The following is a 22,582-nucleotide window of genomic DNA, read 5'->3' as shown; positions in this document are numbered from 1 at the left end:
ATTCTCACCATGATAGAAGTCATACTAGTCATGTATATACAATAAACAATATCTTGCACTTTTTCAGATAAATCAGGAATACAATATAGAATACTGAACAAAAAGAAGGGACCTGCTGTATGGGTAAGATAAACTGTCATGACAGGCGTACGGTCAGGTCTTAGTAATACACAAAGAGAAAAATCATTTTTACTGCTTTCAAGATATTTTATTTCAGATTTATGAAAATACATATTGAAATTGTTGTCAACTATTTCTGTTTTAAAAATATACATTGATTTTGCAATCACTGTTAACACCTTTTTTTATATATATATGTTTTGAGTTTGTCCCTCATTTAGGAAAGTTAAGTGTTTGAAATTAAATGTTGGTATTAAAAGAAAACATGATTTTACATACCAAAGGGAATGTTTTGCCAATGTCTATACGGTCAACAAGTGTCAAATTGTGGATGTTAATTGTTAAGCCTTCAACTTTATTTTGATGAATAAAAAAATAACCTTATGTGTTATAATTTCCATTTCTTCAAATGGAATTGTTAAACTGTCCTATATATATTTTAAGGGCCATAGAGCACAGATAGATAGAATGCTATACAAGAAACACTTTAATACTGTCTACCATATATTTTAAGGGACCTAGAGCACAGATAGATAGAATGCTATACAAGAAACATATACAAGAAGAGGTGAAGAGTACAGCAAACCTTGCTATAGAAGTATCACCAGTTGAAGATCTCATTTTGAAAACAACAACACATCCTAGTCATGATCTAATGAAGCAGGAATGTTGTGGTGTAAAGCTTGGTATAAATGATACTGACAATAGTATAGTTATGAATACATGGCAATTATTTGTCTGCATTTTTTTAAAACAAATTCTTTTCTGATATAGGGTAATATTTTGCACTCATCTGTGAAACTACAAATCTTTAAAGTTATTAATGGAAAGTAAATTAAATTTTTTTTTGCTAAATCAGTGAAATTATAAAGTGATACTTTTAAAATCTTACTTAAGATTTTTATTGCGATTCAAATGACATAGAAGTTAGTTTGTTTGTTCATGACACTGTTGGTTTTGAGATGAAAAAGTACCTTGACCAGATTGTTATGGACCATAAAATACAGGTGATGTTTTTAAAGACCCCTTTATTGTAGGTGATGGTAAAGAAATATATGGCAAAACTGTAATTCTAACAGCTGGCACATTTTTGAGAGGCAGTATAAATATTGGTTTAGATGTCATCCCAGCTGGCCGACTAGGAGATCAGCCTGCCATTGGTCTGGCTAAAAGTATTGAAAATGCAGGATTTACAATGGGTAGACTTAAAACAGGTACTGTAAAACTTCTTTAAGCACAAAACTGCTGTGGGTAACTTAATGTTAAAACAGTCACCAAATAGTGTGGGTTAAACTTGCTTTAATCTGAAACTAGCCAAAAAACAGAGGAACTAAGAAATCAGCCGTTCTGTTACTAATTTAAAAAAAAAGGAGTTTATTTTTTCAAGTATAATGCATTGTTTGTAAATAAGTTCAAACAACTTAATAGTCTTTGAACAGGTTATATTTAGCATACCTGCCAACCCTCCAATTTTGAGCGGGAGACTGCCGCACAAACGACTAAATTCTGAAAATCTCCCGTTTGCCAGTCCGCTCCCGCACGGGAGTATTAAATCTCTTGCTTTCGGATATTTTAAGCTGGTATGACCATCGTAGGTATTTTTCAAGATTTTTCATTACTGTCAATAAAAAGAAATAAACAATCAGCGATCACTTGAAAACTTTGCTCAGTAGTTTTTATGTTCGATTTATTAGTAATCGATGATCATTTCTGCTATGTCAACTCCAACAAGATAGAGGTCTTTGTCTTGACCAAGCAGCAGTTTAAAAAAGAAGAAATATAACTGCAAATGTTGAGCAGTTTTTATGAAAATTTTCCAAGTTCATTCGACACAATGTATCTTTATTGTGCATTTTATGTTCAATCAACTTTTCGGTTGCATCTGGTGGTCTGTACAAGGTTCAAAAGCATGCTTAGTGTGAAACTCACAACAAAATCAAAATATGGAATGTTATGAGACTCAGAGGCTTTGAAAAAGGAAAAAAAAACAACCTTGTATTGATTACATTCATCAGAAACATACAATACATTATATTATATGTCTCCGCAATCATGAATTCTTATTGGTGTTTTGTAGATGAATAAGTTTGTTTTTGTCTCTTTGACACATTCCCCATTTCCATTCTCAATTTTAAGTGTACAAGGTATATATTTAGCTTGAAAATGTCGTTCACTCAAAATCTTCTCCTCAGCTGTCATAGCTGAGGGGAAGATCTCCCTCTTTGAAGGTTTCAGAGGTTGACAGGTATGTATTGAGCATATTTTTAATGATTGTAGATTCATGATTATTAAAGGGGTAATACATTTAGTGGATAGCATTGGTGTTTAAAAGCATACAAATCCTTAAAGGCTTGTTGCATTTGTCAAAACCATGAAATCAAATATCCATGAAAATCCTGATTTCCTGATCTAAGAAAATACTAATTGTATAAAAATAAGGAAATGTGGTATGAATGTTGGTGATACAACTATCCACCAGATTCTTAATGACATGGATATATGCAATCAGTCCACAGTATGTAAAGTCTTAGGAAATAATGTTCATGTATTCAAAACATTAGAAATACTTGAGGTTTTGAGTTTGGCCCCCACTTGTGGCATGGTGCATTCAACTTGTATCTATATTGACTAGAATTGCCAGTGTTCCTGTCGAAGGTGCTGGTTTCCCTCTGATTACTCCTGGTCCTTTCTCAAATAAAAACTAGGCCCTATGAAATAAGTTAAGATTACTCAAAGTGGTGTTAAACGCCAACAATTTATCAAGCAAGCAAATTATAAGCTTTAGCAGATTTACTCCTAGGAACATTATTAGAACAATATGTTACCAGGTTCCCCTATGTAGAACAGACATAAGGAAAATGGGAATGGAATGCCTTACCATTTTCCACTATCACGGCCCCGTGTCTTGAATGCTTCAAGGCTCGGCTTACAAAATAGACAAAAACACTGTTTTCAAAGAGCACCTGTTTATAGGATTTTAACTTTCACAATACTGTATATATTTCAATTTTCTTTGGACTTCATGCACAACACAGTGGCAGAATAGTCAGACAGTTGATTGCGGCCACTTAACTGGAAGACTAAAAAAAGAAGGACTAGATTTGTGAGAATTTCTACGCTATTTACAAATTTACTGTCTCCTTTGTGACTTAACATAAGTTTTACTTTTAGGTACACCACCAAGACTAGATGGTAAGACAATTGATTTCTCCAAAACAGAAATAAAGTATGGCGATGATCCTCCAGAACCATTCTCCTTTATTAATGATCAAGTATGGATAAAGGTCAGTATAAAATATGGCGATGATCCTCCCCAACCATTCTCCTCTATTAATGATCAAGTGTATGGTTTAAGGTCAGTATAAAGTTTGGAGATGATCCTCCTCAACCATTCTCCTTTATTAATGATCAAGTATGGAGAAAGGTCAGTATAAAGTATGGTGATGATCCTCCAGAACCATTCTCCTTTATTAATGATCAAGTCTGGACAAAGGTCAGTATGGTGATGATCCTCCCCAACCATTCTCCTTTATTTATGATCAAGTATGGAGAAAGTTCAGTATAAAGTATGGCGATGATCCTCCAGAACCATTCTCCTTTATTAATGATCAAGTCTGGATAAAGGTCAGTATAAAGTATGGTGATGATCCTCCAGAACCATTCTCCTTTATTAATAATCAAGTCTGGATAAAGGTCAGTATAAAGTATGGCGATGATCCTCCCCAACCATTCTCCTTTATTAATGATCAAGTCTGGATAAAGGTCAGTATAAAGTATGGTGATGATCCTCCCCAACCATTCTCCTTTATTAATGATCAAGTCTGGATAAAGGTCAGTATAAAGTATGGTGATGATCCTCCCCAACCATTCTCCTTTATTAATGATCAAGTTTGGATAAAGGTCAGTATAAAGTATGGTGTTGATCCTCCCCAACCATTCTCCTTTATTAATGATCAAGTCTGGATAAAGGTCAGTATAAAGTATGGTGATGATCCTCCCCAACCATTCTCCTTTATTAATGATCAAGTTTGGATAAAGGTCAGTATAAAGTATGGTGATGATCCTCCCCAACCATTCTCCTTTATTAATGATCAAGTTTGGATAAAGGTCAGTATAAAGTATGGCGATGATCCTCCCCAACCATTCTCCTTTATTAATGATCAAGTCTGGATAAAGGTCAGTATAAAATATGGCGATGATCCTCCCCAACCATTCTCCTCTATTAATGATCAAGTGTATGGTTCAAGGTCAGTATAAAGTTTGGAGATGATCCTCCTCAACCATTCTCCTTTATTAATGATCAAGTATGGAGAAAGGTCAGTATAAAGTATGGTGATGATCCTCCAGAACCATTCTCCTTTATTAATGATCAAGTCTGGACAAAGGTCAGTATGGTGATGATCCTCCCCAACCATTCTCCTTTATTTATGATCAAGTATGGAGAAAGGTCAGTATAAAGTATGGCGATGATCCTCCAGAACCATTCTCCTTTATTAATGATCAAGTCTGGATAAAGGTCAGTATAAAGTATGGTGATGATCCTCCCCAACCATTCTCCTTTATTAATGATCAAGTTTGGATAAAGGTCAGTATAAAGTATGGTGATGATCCTCCCCAACCATTCTCCTTTATTAATGATCAAGTTTGGATAAAGGTCAGTATAAAGTATGGCGATGATCCTCCCCAACCATTCTCCTTTATTAATGATCAAGTCTGGATAAAGGTCAGTATAAAGTATGGCGATGATCCTCCCCAACCATTCTCCTTTATTAATGATCAAGTCTGGATAAAGGTCAGTATAAAGTATGGCGATGATCCTCCCCAACCATTCTCCTTTATTAATGATCAAGTCTGGATAAAGGTCAGTATAAAGTATGGTGATGATCCTCCCCAACCATTCTCCTTTATTAATGATCAAGTTTGGATAAAGGTCAGTATAAAGTATGGTGTTGATCCTCCCCAACCATTCTCCTTTATTAATGATCAAGTCTGGATAAAGGTCAGTATAAAGTATGGTGATGATCCTCCCCAACCATTCTCCTTTATTAATGATCAAGTTTGGATAAAGGTCAGTATAAAGTATGGTGATGATCCTCCCCAACCATTCTCCTTTATTAATGATCAAGTTTGGATAAAGGTCAGTATAAAGTATGGCGATGATCCTCCCCAACCATTCTCCTTTATTAATGATCAAGTCTGGATAAAGGTCAGTATAAAGTATGGCGATGATCCTCCCCAACCATTCTCCTTTATTAATGATCAAGTCTGGATAAAGGTCAGTATAAAGTATGGTGATGATCCTCCCCAACCATTCTCCTTTATTAATGATCAAGTCTGGATAAAGGTCAGTATAAAGTATGGCGATGATCCTCTTCAACCATTCTCCTTTATTAATGATCAAGTCTGGATAAAGGTCAGTATAAAGTATGGCGATGATCCTCCCCAACCATTCTCCTCTATTAATGATCAAGTCTGGATAAAGGTCAGTATAAAGTATGGCAATGATCCTCCCCAACCATTCTCCTTTATTAATGATCAAGTCTGGATAAAGGTCAGTATAAAGTATGGTGATGATCCTCCCAAACCATTCTCCTTTATTAATGATCAAGTCTGGATAAAGGTCAGTATAAAGTATGGTGATGATCCTCCCCAACCATTCTCCTCTATTAATGATCAAGTCTGGATAAAGGTCAGTATAAAGTATGGTGATGATCCTCCCCAACCATTCTCCTCTATTAATGATCAAGTCTGGATAAAGGTCAGTATAAAGTATGGCTATGATCCTCCCCAACCATTCTCCTTTATTAATGATCAAGTCTGGATAAAGGTCAGTATAAAGTATGGAGATGATCCTCCCCAACCATTCTCCTTTATTAATAATCAAGTCTGGATAAAGGTCAGTATAAAGTATGGTGATGATCCTCCCCAACCATTCTCCTTTATTAATGATCAAGTTTGGATAAAGGTCAGTATAAAGTATGGTGTTGATCCTCCCCAACCATTCTCCTTTATTAATGATCAAGTATTGATAAAGGTCAGTATAAAGTATGGTGATGATCCTCCCCAACCATTCTCCTTTATTAATGATCAAGTATGGATAAAGGTCAGTATAAAATATGGCGATGATCCTCCCCAACCATTCTCCTCTATTAATAATCAAGTGTATGGTTCAAGGTCAGTATAAAGTTTGGAGATGATACTCCTCAACCATTCTCCTTTATTAATGATCAAGTATGGAGAAAGGTCAGTATAAAGTATGGTGATGATCCTCCAGAACCATTCTCCTTTATTAATGATCAAGTCTGGACAAAGGTCAGTATGGTGATGATCCTCCCCAACCATTCTCCTTTATTTATGATCAAGTATGGAGAAAGGTCAGTATAAAGTATGGCGATGATCCTCCCCAACCATTTTCCTTTATTAATGATCAAGTTTGGATAAAGGTCAGTATAAAGTATGGTGATGATCCTCCAGAACCATTCTCCTTTATTAATAATCAAGTCTGGATAAAGGTCAGTATAAAGTATGGCGATGATCCTCCCCAACCATTCTCCTGTATTAATGATCAAGTCTGGATAAAGGTCAGTATAAAGTATGGTGATGATCCTCCCCAACCATTCTCCTTTATTAATGATCAAGTCTGGATAAAGGTCAGTATAAAGTATGGTGATGATCCTCCCCAACCATTCTCCTTTATTAATGATCAAGTTTGGATAAAGGTCAGTATAAAGTATGGTGTTGATCCTCCCCAACCATTCTCCTTTATTAATGATCAAGTCTGGATAAAGGTCAGTATAAAGTATGGTGATGATCCTCCCCAACCATTCTCCTTTATTAATGATCAAGTTTGGATAAAGGTCAGTATAAAGTATGGTGATGATCCTCCCCAACCATTCTCCTTTATTAATGATCAAGTTTGGATAAAGGTCAGTATAAAGTATGGCGATGATCCTCCCCAACCATTCTCCTTTATTAATGATCAAGTCTGGATAAAGGTCAGTATAAAGTATGGCGATGATCCTCCCCAACCATTCTCCTTTATTAATGATCAAGTCTGGATAAAGGTCAGTATAAAATATGGCGATGATCCTCCCCAACCATTCTCCTCTATTAATGATCAAGTGTATGGTTCAAGGTCAGTATAAAGTTTGGAGATGATCCTCTTCAACCATTCTCCTTTATTAATGATCAAGTATGGAGAAAGGTCAGTATAAAGTATGGTGATGATCCTCCAGAACCATTCTCCTTTATTAATGATCAAGTCTGGACAAAGGTCAGTATGGTGATGATCCTCCCCAACCATTCTCCTTTATTAATGATCAAGTTTGGATAAAGGTCAGTATAAAGTATGGTGATGATCCTCCCCAACCATTCTCCTTTATTAATGATCAAGTTTGGATAAAGGTCAGTATAAAGTATGGCGATGATCCTCCCCAACCATTCTCCTTTATTAATGATCAAGTCTGGATAAAGGTCAGTATAAAGTATGGCGATGATCCTCCCCAACCATTCTCCTTTATTAATGATCAAGTCTGGATAAAGGTCAGTATAAAGTATGGTGATGATCCTCCCCAACCATTCTCCTTTATTAATGATCAAGTCTGGATAAAGGTCAGTATAAAGTATGGCGATGATCCTCTTCAACCATTCTCCTTTATTAATGATCAAGTCTGGATAAAGGTCAGTATAAAGTATGGCGATGATCCTCCCCAACCATTCTCCTCTATTAATGATCAAGTCTGGATAAAGGTCAGTATAAAGTATGGCAATGATCCTCCCCAACCATTCTCCTTTATTAATGATCAAGTCTGGATAAAGGTCAGTATAAAGTATGGTGATGATCCTCCCAAACCATTCTCCTTTATTAATGATCAAGTCTGGATAAAGGTCAGTATAAAGTATGGTGATGATCCTCCCCAACTATTCTCCTCTATTAATGATCAAGTCTGGATAAAGGTCAGTATAAAGTATGGTGATGATCCTCCCCAACCATTCTCCTCTATTAATGATCAAGTCTGGATAAAGGTCAGTATAAAGTATGGTGTTGATCCTCCCCAACCATTCTCCTTTATTAATGATCAAGTCTGGATAAAGGTCAGTATAAAGTATGGTGATGATCCTCCCCAACCATTCTCCTTTATTAATGATCAAGTTTGGATAAAGGTCAGTATAAAGTATGGTGATGATCCTCCCCAACCATTCTCCTTTATTAATGATCAAGTTTGGATAAAGGTCAGTATAAAGTATGGCGATGATCCTCCCCAACCATTCTCCTTTATTAATGATCAAGTCTGGATAAAGGTCAGTATAAAGTATGGCGATGATCCTCCCCAACCATTCTCCTTTATTAATGATCAAGTCTGGATAAAGGTCAGTATAAAATATGGCGATGATCCTCCCCAACCATTCTCCTCTATTAATGATCAAGTGTATGGTTCAAGGTCAGTATAAAGTTTGGAGATGATACTCCTCAACCATTCTCCTTTATTAATGATCAAGTATGGAGAAAGGTCAGTATAAAGTATGGTGATGATCCTCCAGAACCATTCTCCTTTATTAATGATCAAGTCTGGACAAAGGTCAGTATGGTGATGATCCTCCCCAACCATTCTCCTTTATTTATGATCAAGTATGGAGAAAGGTCAGTATAAAGTATGGCGATGATCCTCCCCAACCATTCTCCTTTATTAATGATCAAGTCTGGATAAAGGTCAGTATAAAGTATGGTGATGATCCTCCAGAACCATTCTCCTTTATTAATAATCAAGTTTGGATAAAGGTCAGTATAAAGTATGGTGATGATCCTCCCCAACCATTCTCCTTTATTAATGATCAAGTTTGGATAAAGGTCAGTATAAAGTATGGTGATGATCCTCCCCAACCATTCTCCTTTATTAATGATCAATTTTGGATAAAGGTCAGTATAAAGTATGGCGATGATCCTCCCCAACCATTCTCCTTTATTAATGATCAAGTCTGGATAAAGGTCAGTATAAAGTATGGCGATGATCCTCCCCAACCATTCTCCTTTATTAATGATCAAGTATGGATAAAGGTCAGTATAAAGTATGGTGATGATCCTCCCCAACCATTCTCCTTTATTAATGATCAAGTATGGATAAAGGTCAGTATAAAGTATGGTGATGATCCTCCCCAACCATTCTCCTTTATTAATGATCAAGTATGGATAAAGGTCAGTATAAAGTATGGTGATGATCCTCCAGAACCATTCTTTATTAATGATCAAGTCTGGACAAAGGTCAGTATAAAGTATGGTGATGATCCTCCCCAACCATTCTCCTTTATTACTGATCAAGTATGGATAAAGGTCAGTATAAAGTATGGTGATGATCCTCCAGAACCATTCTCCTTTATTAATGATCAAGTATGGTTAAAGGTCAGTATAAAGTATGGTGATGATCCTCCCCAACCATTCTCCTTTATAAATGATCAAGTATGGATAAAGGTCAGTATAAAGTATGGAGATGATCCTCCCCAACCATTCTCCTTTATAAATGATCAAGTCTGGATAAAGGTCAGTATGGTGATGATCCTCCCCAACCCTTCTCCTTTATTACTGATCAAGTATGGATAAAGGTCAGTATAAAGTATGGCGATGATCCTCCCCAACCATTCTCCTTTATTAATGATCAAGTCTGGATAAAGGTCAGTATAAAGTATGGTGATGATCCTCCCCAACCATTCTCCTTTATAAATGATCAAGTATGGATAAAGGTCAGTATAAAGTATGGTGATGATCCTCCCCAACCATTCTCCTTTATAAATGATCAAGTCTGGATAAAGGTCAGTATAAAGTATGGTGATGATCCTCCAGAACCATTCTTTATTAATGATCAAGTCTGGTCAAAGGTCAGTATAAAGTATGGTGATGATCCTCCCCAACCATTCTCCTTTATTAATGATCAAGTGTGGTTAAAGGTCAGTATAAAGTATGGTGATGATCCTCCCCAACCATTCTCCTTTATAAATGATCAAGTCTGGATAAAGGTCAGTATAAAGTATGGCGATGATCCTCCCCAACCATTCTCCTTTATTAATGATCAAGTATGGATAAAGGTCAGTATAAAGTATGGTGATGATCCTCCCCAACCATTCTCCTTTATTAATGATCAAGTATGGATAAAGGTCAGTATAAAGTATGGTGATGATCCTCCCCAACCATTCTCCTTTATTAATGATCAAGTATGGATAAAGGTCAGTATAAAGTATGGTGATGATCCTCCAGAACCATTCTTTATTAATGATCAAGTCTGGACAAAGGTCAGTATAAAGTATGGTGATGATCCTCCCCAACCATTCTCCTTTATTACTGATCAAGTATGGATAAAGGTCAGTATAAAGTATGGTGATGAACCTCCAGAACCATTCTCCTTTATTAATGATCAAGTATGGTTAAAGGTCAGTATAAAGTATGGTGATGATCCTCCCCAACCATTCTCCTTTATAAATGATCAAGTATGGATAAAGGTCAGTATAAAGTATGGAGATGATCCTCCCCAACCATTCTCCTTTATAAATGATCAAGTCTGGATAAAGGTCAGTATGGTGATGATCCTCCCCAACCCTTCTCCTTTATTACTGATCAAGTATGGATAAAGGTCAGTATAAAGTATGGCGATGATCCTCCCCAACCATTCTCCTTTATTAATGATCAAGTCTGGATAAAGGTCAGTATAAAGTATGGTGATGATCCTCCCCAACCATTCTCCTTTATAAATGATCAAGTATGGATAAAGGTCAGTATAAAGTATGGTGATGATCCTCCCCAACCATTCTCCTTTATAAATGATCAAGTCTGGATAAAGGTCAGTATAAAGTATGGTGATGATCCTCCAGAACCATTCTTTATTAATGATCAAGTCTGGTCAAAGGTCAGTATAAAGTATGGTGATGATCCTCCCCAACCATTCTCCTTTATTAATGATCAAGTGTGGTTAAAGGTCAGTATAAAGTATGGTGATGATCCTCCCCAACCATTCTCCTTTATAAATGATCAAGTATGGATAAAGGTCAGTATAAAGTATGGAGATGATCCTCCCCAACCATTCTCCTTTATTAATGATCAAGTCTGGATAAAGGTCAGTATAAAGTATGGTGATGATCCTCCCCAACCATTCTCCTTTATAAATGATCAAGTATGGATAAAGGTCAGTATAAAGTATGGTGATGATCCTCCCCAACCATTCTCCTTTATAAATGATCAAGTCTGGATAAAGGTCAGTATAAAGTATGGTGATGATCCTCCAGAACCATTCTTTATTAATGATCAAGTCTGGTCAAAGGTCAGTATAAAGTATGGTGATGATCCTCCCCAACCATTCTCCTTTATAAATGATCAAGTTTGGATAAAGGTCAGTATAAAGTATGGTGATGATCCTCCCCAACCATTCTCCTTTATAAATGATCAAGTTTGGATAAAGGTCAGTATAAAGTATGGTGATGATCCTCCCCAACCATTCTCCTTTATTAATGATCAAGTCTGGATAAAGGTCAGTATAAAGTATGGTGATGATCCTCCCCAACCATTCTCCTTTATAAATGATCAAGTATGGATAAAGGTCAGTATAAAGTATGGTGATGATCCTCCCCAACCATTCTCCTTTATAAATGATCAAGTATGGATAAAGGTCAGTATAAAGTATGGTGATGATCCTCCAGAACCATTCTTTATTAATGATCAAGTCTGGTCAAAGGTCAGTATAAAGTATGGTGATGATCCTCCCCAACCATTCTCCTTTATTAATGATCAAGTGTGGTTAAAGGTCAGTATAAAGTATGGTGATGATCCTCCCCAACCATTCTCCTTTATAAATGATCAAGTATGGATAAAGGTCAGTATAAAGTATGGAGATGATCCTCCCCAACCATTCTCCTTTATTAATGATCAAGTCTGGACAAAGGTCAGTATAAAGTATGGCGATGATCCTCCCCAACCATTCTCCTTTATAAATAATCAAGTCTGGACAAAGGTCAGTATAAAGTATGGTGTTGATCCTCCCCAACCATTCTCCTTTATTAATGATCAAGTATGGATAAAGGTCAGTATAAAGTATGGAGATGATCCTCCCCAACCATTCTCCTTTATTAATGATCAAGTATGGATAAAGGTTTAGTATAAAGTATGGTGATGATCCTCCCCAACCATTCTCCTTTATTACTGATCAAGTATGGATAAAGGTCAGTATAAAGTATGGTGATGATCCTCCCCAACCATTCTCCTTTATTAATGATCAAGTATGGATAAAGGTTTAGTATAAAGTATGGCGATGATCCTCCCCAACCATTCTCCTTTATTAATGATCAAGTATGGATAAAGGTCAGTATAAAGTTTGGAGATGATCCTCCAGAACCATTCTCCTTTATTAATGATCAAGTCTGGACAAAGGTCAGTATAAAGTGTGGTGATGATCCTCCAGAACCATTCTCTTTTATTAATGATCAAGTATTGATAAAAGTCTGTTTAACCTAGTAGTAAGGCTTTTGAAATAGATCCATTTAAGAACCAAATCATGGCCATTTTGATATTTTATGATAAAGTTGAATTTCATATTTGGCCTAGAGTGAACTTTGTCCTTTACCTGCATGTTCCTTAGGGAACTTTGTTGATAAATTACTTCCGGGAATTTGATCCGTCATCAATCAAGGCAGCTGTTGCTAATTATAGCACTTAGGGTTAAAATGCAGTTTTTGGCTTATGTCTCCAAAACTTTATAGAAAGGTATTAACTGTGAACAGTCAATATGATCATCAGTAAAGCAATATGAAAATGCCACGCAACAGGATTTACAAATAAGCAAACAAAACTGACTACAAAAACATGCAAAAAAAGTAAAAATAATTTATAAAATATTGAAATTGCAAATTTTTACCATGTGAGTAATTCAGGCTCTTTGGAGCCTCTTATAATTGCTGTCACTTTGACATTTGGTAACTTGATTTTTATAATAGATAGGAAAGAAATATTATATTGAATAATAATTGCGATCATTTTCTGCTATAAATAGGCTAGCGATCAGGTGATATGTCACATGACAAGAACCAATGAAAAAGTAGATAAAATATGTATGGAGACTTTACATCTAAACAGACATGTACACGAGGAAGTAAATGGTCCAAGGTAACATTATGTGTTAGCTGTAGATGTGTGTGTGTGTTTGTGTTTTATTAACTTTTAACATTGTCTGTAGCTGTATTTTTCTGAACTTCAACTTAACGTCAGGCCAGTTATGAAACCAGATTAACAAGATTGAATCAGCATATGATTGGAATAAAGTCTGATGAATTAAAGCATAGCTAGAACCTTTGAAGGCACTTTGAAAATGGGATAACCACATGTAAGGTCCTTTCAAATTGTTAAAAAGGGTTTTCAGGTTATCATTTCATTAATACCCCCTTTATTCTGTCCTTGAGCTTCAAGTCTATTTCTAGCATAAAGGATTTCTTGCCAAAGGAGTAAGTTCACGAAGGCTTAAATTTGGCTCGAAGATTTTGATATTTTTTTTAATTTGGCCTAAATACAACAAATTGTGATGTAATTATAACTACAAAATAAATTCTTTTTGGCACATCTATACTACTAAAGGAAGAGACCAATTTCATTGAGCCACAACTCCTCTGAAACCATACAAAGTCAGAAATATTTGTGATATGACGTATGAATGTAGTGTTTTGTACTTCCTAAATTTGTCTTTGAAACAATCTTTTTTCCACAGAAAATGCCAATTTTCGAGAAAATATCTAAATTAGGAGACCGTTATCGATCTGTGTCTTATACGCTTTTGGGCATGCTCAGTCAACGTACTGCCCGCGAATTCTATATTAACTTATCTGTACACCGTATCTGTCAGGTGCACCACCAAACAGTGTATTTGGGATTTGCTATATAAGCGGGTCATTATACAGGGTTGACACTACTAAAGTCAATCATTGTCACATTGTTTCCTATTGTAGTATTTTATTCAGCATAACTTTATAAGATGACAATATGAATACTAAAAATCTAGACTTAAAATAAGGTGTAGGTACATTTCCAATTTGTTAGCCGACATGACGTAAAAACAGGAAATCAAAGAATTCAACTTTATATATAACTAATATAGGACAATGGTGTTGATTGAAAATTACACAATTCCAGACCCCTTTGTTTTCCAAATAATTAATATTATCAATAATTAATAAGTTCCAGGTCAATGGGTTCAAGCAGAAAGATTTTGAAAGCAGAGAAAACTCTGCATCTTATAATCAGCATGACTTTATCAGATGACAATAGCAATACTAAAAGTCCAGGCTAAAAATAAGGCTCATACATGATTAAATACTTTAATTCAGTCACAGACCCGCAATGTCGAGGGTGTGTTCTAGTCACATTTAAAATGATGAAGAAATGACCTCTAAAGTATGCATTATTTGTGTTGTAACGTCAGTTTTGGTCAAGTTTTCAATAATTCTTCTCAGTTTTAACATAATTTACTGTGGCCGCCACCCCTTATCCAGAAAGTTTTTGAGTCTAGGGATTAAATATCATCAATGGCAACTTTTGGCTACAGAATATTTTGAATCCTAGGTTCCTCAAGCTTTTAGTTTGGAAAAATGCACAAAATCATATTTTTTTGACAATACATCCAAAATGTGCTGACTTGGAAGCCTAAAATGAACTCAAATGAAGAGATATGTTTAATCTAGTTGTAAGGCTTTTGAAATAGATCCGTATTAGAACCAAATTATGGCAATTTTGATATTTTATGATAAAGTTGAAATCCATATTTGGCCTGAAGTGAACCTTGTCCTTTCTGTAAACTGGTTTAAAATAGAATAATGGGAAAAATTTAGCATACCTGTCAACCTCTGAAACTGAAAATGCAGGTCATGACCTGCATTGACAAAAAAAAATGTCAGGTCATAATGCGTACAAACTTTTTCGGTCCAATTTTAGTGTTGAGAGTTTTTTTTTATATACTATAACATATACATGTCCCACTGAGTTTCCTAAAAATGATCACTTTTGTATTTGTTAAGTATATAAATATTTATCATTAATTAAATATCTTTCTAAAGCAATGCCTTTTTATTGTTTTATTCACACTAGTTTACTTCTTTTTATTAATGAATGTCATAAACCCCGGCTATACATGTAATTAGAAATCAGTTATATCTAATGTGTTCCTATACACAGGAGGAAGATAAATAGAAAGAAGTTAGTGTGTTTCCTTTCAGTGTAATATCTAGAGCATATGGATTTGATTTAAAGCTTTTACATTTAAGTGATAACAAAATTATTCTTTCCAACAGAAATGTATTAAAAGGTTCAAATTGTTTTAAAATGATTTTTACAGGACTAAGGATATTTGCAAACGACAAATCTTTTTATCAGGACATAGAATTGTATGTCAAGCTTGACTGGCTTCAACTTTCTGGGGTACAATTAACAAACAATTCTCGAATTGTTACTCTTCAATCAAATGTAATGTTTTGATAGCTGTCATTGGCACAGTAAATAAGCAAATTCTAATTTCAATTGTTTGCCTTTTCAAAGGAAAAAAGCTGAGAAAACCGAAATATAGAAAAAAGAGGATGTGGTATGATTGCCAATGAGACAACTCTTCACAAGAGACCAAATGACACAGAAATTAACAACTATAGGTCACTGTATGGCCTTCATCAATGAGCAAAGCCCATACCGCATAGTCAGCTATAAAAGGCCCCGAAAAGACAAATGTAAAACAAACCAAATGAGAAAACTAATGGCCTAATTTATGTACAAAAAAATGAATGAAAAACAAATATGTAACACATCAACAAACGACAACCACTGAATTACAGGCTCCTGACTTGGGACAGGCACATACATACAGAATGTGGCGGGGTTAAACTAGTTTGAAGGCGCCAACCGTCCCCTAAGCTGGGACAGTGGTGTAACGGTACAACATAAGAACGAATTAAAAAAATCAGTTGAAAAAGGCTTAACTCATCAGATGGATACAAATAGAAATACATCTAACAAAAACACAGAGTGGACGTGGCCAGGTACTTGTACATCCCAACAACAAAAAGACACTAAGTACAGATCTGAGAGTACTCGCAGTTACTGACACCTAGTTCAAAGCCAATAATAACTAATAAAAAAATCATGCATCTAAGACTTAATTATCAATTATTACACATCCAACATCCAATGGATTTAGTGTAAAGACGTCATAAACAGAGAAAAACATGACCTTGTGCAATGCCAAATGCAAGATACAGGTACCAACAGATTGTAGATTCATGAATGTGCATATGTATATAACAATAATATTTAGTTAGCTTTTAATTTACTGATCACAAAATCAATATTAGTACCAATAAAAACAATATTCAAAGATCTAATTACAGTGTTGAATTGGTAACCTTTTAGAATAAGTTTATTTAAAGGATCGATAAGTTTACCAGGATCGTTTCTAAATTTCCGGGCATGGTAAACAACATCTCTGTAAGAATGAGGATGTGCTATCCCGTTTGAAATAAGTTTTCTACAAGTACAACCAAACTTCAAAACCAAATCTTTATATCTATGGAAGAATTTAGTAAAGGTTTTAAGTAATTTGTGGTAACGAAATCCCTGACTTAATAATTTACCAGTAATACATAGACATGTAGATTATGTTCGTTACAACAGACACGGCATAGCGAATGAGTAGTGATATATAAACACCGTAAGTTCCTTTGGGTAAATTTCGGCAGTATATTTAGAAAATTCTTGATTATTTAATGAAAGAATATCATCAAGATAACGGTTAGTGTTGTTGAATTTATCAATTAAATGTAATTTGGTTGGGTCTTTACTGAGTTTGGTCATTAACTGTGATTCATAACAGTACAAAAACAAATCTGCTATTGAAGGGGCGCAATTAGTGCCCATAGGAATACCTACAACCTGTCGATAAACTTTGTTGCCGAAACATACATAAATATTATCAAGGAGAAAATAAACAGCTTCAATCATCTCATCACACCTCCAGTAAGTAAATCTATCATATTCACTTTTCTCATTAGAGAAGAAGGCTTTAAATGAGTTGCAGCAAATATATTTACATTCAGATTTACCAAACGACCATGTCATTAAATAGGAAAACTTTTGTTTGATAAGATTGTGTGGAAGTGTAGTGTAAAGAGTTGAAAAGTCAAAACTGTCAACAGAATCAACAGGACCATCAAATGCACGCAATTTATCTAAAACATCCAAAGAATTTTTTACACTCCAAAAATAGTTAATTCCACTATTTTCATATATTTTATTACAAAAGTTAATGATAAGTTCTTTGATAGTAATTAAGGAACTAGTTAAAAGCACTGAAAGATTAGTTGTAGAACACTTACTAGAGGCCGAGATGAAACAATATTTTACTGATTTTTTGTGTAGTTTAGGTAACCAATATATTTGACTTCTAAATACCGGAAACAATACCAGTCAGAAATACAGGTGAAAACAGGTCATTTTCTGGAATCCCAGGTTATTTGAATACCCGGTGGGTATTTAAAAATCTTGTGTGAAGGGGGAAATTCTCGGGTGTGACCCGCAGAATACGGGTCAGTTGACAGCTATGATTTAGTGACATTTCGCTACATTGTAATATGTTTCTAGGAACTCTTGTTGTTACAGTAGTAAATTGTCAAGTGAAAATTAATAAATAAGTTAGCACAATCTGTAGATTGAAAAGTATCCAATATTTTTTGTATATACTAAAATAGCATGTTGGAAAACTATATTTTGGCTCTGCCTTGAATAAAGACTAATATTATTTAATTAAAAGACCATGATGCCTTAACCTGTCCCATACATGTAAACATATCCAAATAAAATAACCAAGCACCTGTTCTGATGGTTTTAAATGTTCAGTTGTTTAGTTGAAGATTTGTATTATCTTTCTTTGTTCATTTCTTGTTTCACAATCAAACCATGAATCTGTTTTCATTATACTTGACTAAATCAATTATTTAAAAGTATTAATAATTTAACATTTATAATGAAAATTGTGACAAATGGAATTTTTGTCTTTTTTTCACCGTTTCCTGAGTCTAGTTACAGGGGTTCCCTATATATAGCTAATTGGAAAAGAAAATGAAAGGAGTAACTTTCTCCTCAAATTAATTGAATGCAATGAATAGTTATATACTGTTAGTTTAGCTAAGTGAACCCTTATGTAATGTTGATAAAAATGGTTGAGACCATTCTACTGAATTTTAATTGCCATGAGCAAAATAAGTGGTTCCATGTATGGGGAGATCTGCTTACCCTTTCAGATCTAGAGAGACCACCTTCAGTGTTAAGTGAGGTTCTTGTTGCTCTAGTGAGTCTTTAGTTTTCTCTGTGGTGTTTTTAGCTCACCGGGGCCCAAAGGTCCCCATGTGAGCTTATGCCATCACTTGGCGTCCGTCGTTTTCTGTCGTCGTCGTCGTAAACTATTTCAAAAATATTCTCCTCTGAAACTACTGGGCCAAATACCTTCAAATTTTAACTAAATGTTCCTTAGGGTATCTAGTTTATAAATTGTATCTGAAGTTTTGATCCATTGACAAACATGGCCACCTTGGCTAAAAATAGAACATAGGGGTCAAATGCAGTTTTTGGCTTATATCTCAAAAACTAAAGCTTTTAGAGCAAATCTGACTGGGGTAAAATTGTTCAATTGGTCAAGATCTATCAGCTCTGAAATTTTCAGACGAATCGAACAACCCATTGTTGGGTTGCTGCCACTGAATTGGTAGTTTTAACAAAATTTTGCAGTTTTTTGTTATTATTTTGAATATTATTATAGATATATATATAAACTGTAAGCAGCAATAATGTTCAGCAAAGTAAGATCTACAAAAAAGTTAATATGACCATAATTGTCAATTGACCCCTTAAGGAGTTATTGCCCTTTAAAGACAATTTTACACAATTTGTTCGTCAAGTTTGCTTACATTTAAAAATCTTTTCCTCTGAAACTACTTGGCCAATTACCTTCAAACTTTAATTAAATGTGCCTTAGGGTATCTTGTTTACAAATTGTATCCGAAATTTGTATCCATCAACAAACATGGCTGCCATGGCTAAAAATAGAACATAAGGGTCAAATGCAGTTTTTGGCTTATATCTCAAAAACTAAAGCTTTTAGAGCAAATCTGACTGGGGTAAAATTGTTCAATTGGTCAAGATCTATCAGCTCTGAAATTTTCAGACGAATCGAACAACCCATTGTTGGGTTGCTGCCACGGATTTGGTAGTTTTAACAAAATTTTGCAGTTTTTTGTTATTATTTTGAATATTATTATAGATAAATATAAACTGTAAGCAGCAATAATGTTCAGCAAAGTAAGATCTACAAAAAAAGCTACATGACCATAATTGTCAATTGACCCCTTAAGGAGTTATTGCCCTTTAAAGACAATTTTACACAATTTGTTCATCAAGTTTGCTAACATTTAAAAATCTTCTCCTCTGAAATACAGGTGAGCGATTCAGGCTCTTGAGAGCCTCTTGTTATAGATTATCGTTTGTCTTTTAGTAAATTTTCATTTTTGCCACGGTATGGTCAGTTTTTTTCAACTTATGATTTATAATTGTCCTTTTTTGAGAGAGTTCTATTTTTTTATCCTGTATGTTCCTTTTTCAGAAGATTCTTCTTACTTTTTATTATTCTAGTCTAATATGCTATTAACTTAAGAAGTATTTCAGAATAAGTCGAAGATTCATTGTCAACTGTAATCAACTTAAAACTCATATACAGTGAAATATGTATGGTTAAAAAAAATTGCTTGGAAATTTCTAAAACGTTTATGAATTTATATTATTTTATAAGTTAGAAAATAATTAAGATCATCTTAAACAAAAAAAAAGTTGTTAACAATAATAGAAAGATATGCAAAGAATCTGAATTTTCTACTAATAATATCTGGATTTTAGACTGAAGTGTTCCTACAACAATCCTTTATAACAATATATTTCAACAGTCTTTAATGGTCAGTAATCAATGGAGATTTAAACAAAGAATTGACCAGTGCCTTTTAAGTTGATGTTTCAATATTTCTGGTTTAATTGAATTTAGTTGAAATAAAATTCGGACTTAAACCAAAATAATGATAAAAAGACAGTTTTATTGAATCTTAAAGCAAATATTTTCCCAATGTGAACAAATATTTAATTTGTTCTTCAACATAATGTTTTATTGCACTAAAAACAAATATCTGAATTATTAAATATTTTATTTGACTTACGTAATTATAGTCACTGTATTAATATTTTGATAGCAAGTTTGATTTTCCAATAAAAACCTTAGAACTGTCTAATTAAAGGATTGTAAGTGGAAGAAAAGAATAGTTGAATAAACAATGACATATGTGTCTGACATTAATACGGAAGACCACTATCCCATATACAAAGTGTTCAGTTTTATTCAAAACGTCACAGGAAACTGGTGCTGTTGCAATTAAAAATTCCAAAGTGTAACCAAAATAATGTCATTTAAGATTAAAAGCAAGACGTGCATTTCTTCTACATAAGACTCATCAGTGGTGCGCCAATCAAATCTCTACTGTATATAAATCCTTGTTACTATTCTTAGGTATATTCAAGATGTCATAGGAAACCAGTGCTGCTGCAATGAAAATTTCTCAAAGTTACAGCAGAAACCATCAACTTGTTAACCATTTTATGTTGCAACAGTTTTGACCAATTCAAGTTTTATCAAGAGCTATTTAGATGATTGATAGTTATACAAATTAAAATGAATTTCATGATAATAGTTATATTTGGGTGACTTTATCCTAAATTAAATAAAATTCCATTTGATTAGTTTTTGGTTCAATATATAAATTTATTTTGGAACAGTTTGATTTAAAGAAATATTCAAACAGTTGATAGATGTAAAAAAAAAACAGCTTGATTCAAACAGCTCTACCTTATATTAATCTTAATTCCACAAGACTAATTTAATTTTATTACATGGAAATATTAAACAGCAATTCATCCACTTTATTTGAACTTTGTTGGATAGTTGTCTCATTGGCAATCATACCACATCTCTGGTGGATAGTTGTCTCATAGGCAATTATACCACATTTCTGGTGGATAGTTGTCTCATTGGCAATTATACCACATCTCTGGTGGATAGTTGTCTCATTGGCAATCATACCACATCTCTGGTGGATAGTTGTCTCATTGGCAATTATACCACATCTCTGGTGGATAGTTGTCTCATAGGCAATTATACCACATTTCTGGTGGATAGTTGTATCATTGGCAATCATACCAAATCTTCGGCGGATAGTTGTCTCATTGGCAATCATACCACATCTTCTTATTTTTATATAGCTGACAGCTCCTTCATAGATATTTCTGTACCAGTCTTAGTAGATTTGAATACATACTATAAAATGTGTATACAGCAGAACAGTTTTCACAATAACTAACTTTTACATAAGTAATTATCAATAACAATGTGTTACATCATTTAAATAAAATGATATTGATCAATAATCTTATTACATCAGTGTGAAATAATATTATTTTAATAATTAATGGATAATGCCTTTATTGTAATGATGATGAAAAAAGAGCAATAACAAAATGTTTGTTGACTGATACCATAGAGGTTTTATGTTGAAATTAGGGAACCAGTTGTGTATGTTTAAGAGATGACCTACTCAGTGATTATAGATTTTTGTAGAGATAATCTCCTTTGATGGTCAAATGTGTTAATTTACAGCAATATATTATGCAAGAGTTTAGTTTACCTTGTATATCCTGTAGGAGTATGGTTACCTAGTATCCTGTAGGAATTTGGTTTACCTGGTATATCAGGTAGGAGTTTGGTTTACCTGGTATATCAGGTAGGAGTTTGGATTACCTGGTATATCAGGTAGGAGTTTGGTATAACTGGTATGTCCTGTAGGAGTTTGGTTTACCTGGTGCATCCTGTAGGAGTTTGGTATAACTGGTATGTCCTGTAGGAGTTTGGTTTACCTGGTATATTCTGTAGGAGTTTTGTTTACCTGGTATCTCAGGTAGGAGTTTGGTTTACCTGGTATATCAGGTAGGAGTTTGGATTACCTGGTATATCAGGTAGGAGTTTGGTATAACTGGTATGTCCTGTAGGAGTTTGATTTACCTGGTATATCATGTAGGAGTTTGATTTACTTGGTATATCATGTAGGACTTTGGTTTACCTGGTATATCCTGTAGGAGTTTTTGTTTACCTGGTATATCCTGTAGGAGTATGGTTACCTGGTATTCTGTAGGAGTTTGGTTTACCTGGTATATCCTGTAGGAGTTTGGTTTACCTGGTATATCCTGTAGGAGTTTGGTTTACCTGGTATATCATGTAGGAAATTGGTATACCTGATATATCAGGTAGGAGTTTAGTTTACCTGGTATATCCTGTAGGAGTTTGGTTTACCTGGTGTATCCTGTAGGAGTTTGGTT

The 22,582-nt window shown here is 34.3% G+C and overlaps 1 protein-coding gene across 1 annotated transcript in view; it reads left to right on the top strand.

Annotated features, from left to right (window-relative positions):
* LOC127710467 (protein MTO1 homolog, mitochondrial-like) overlaps nucleotides 1–22,582 on the top strand; it is a 112,856-nt gene that overhangs the window by 10,878 nt on the left and 79,396 nt on the right. The window contains exons 4-8 of the mRNA XM_052216342.1: nucleotides 68–123; nucleotides 635–806; nucleotides 1,158–1,334; nucleotides 3,292–3,404; nucleotides 13,146–13,258. Of these exons, the coding sequence (XP_052072302.1) occupies nucleotides 68–123; nucleotides 635–806; nucleotides 1,158–1,334; nucleotides 3,292–3,404; nucleotides 13,146–13,258 (631 nt within the window). The remainder of the gene's footprint in view (nucleotides 1–67; nucleotides 124–634; nucleotides 807–1,157; nucleotides 1,335–3,291; nucleotides 3,405–13,145; nucleotides 13,259–22,582) is intronic.

The sequence above is a fragment of the Mytilus californianus genome, unplaced genomic scaffold (genome assembly GCF_021869535.1).
Source record: "Mytilus californianus isolate M0D057914Y unplaced genomic scaffold, xbMytCali1.0.p SCAF_8, whole genome shotgun sequence".
NCBI classification, from domain to species: domain Eukaryota; kingdom Metazoa; phylum Mollusca; class Bivalvia; order Mytilida; family Mytilidae; genus Mytilus; species Mytilus californianus.
This window is presented reverse-complemented; position numbering and strand designations above follow the sequence as displayed.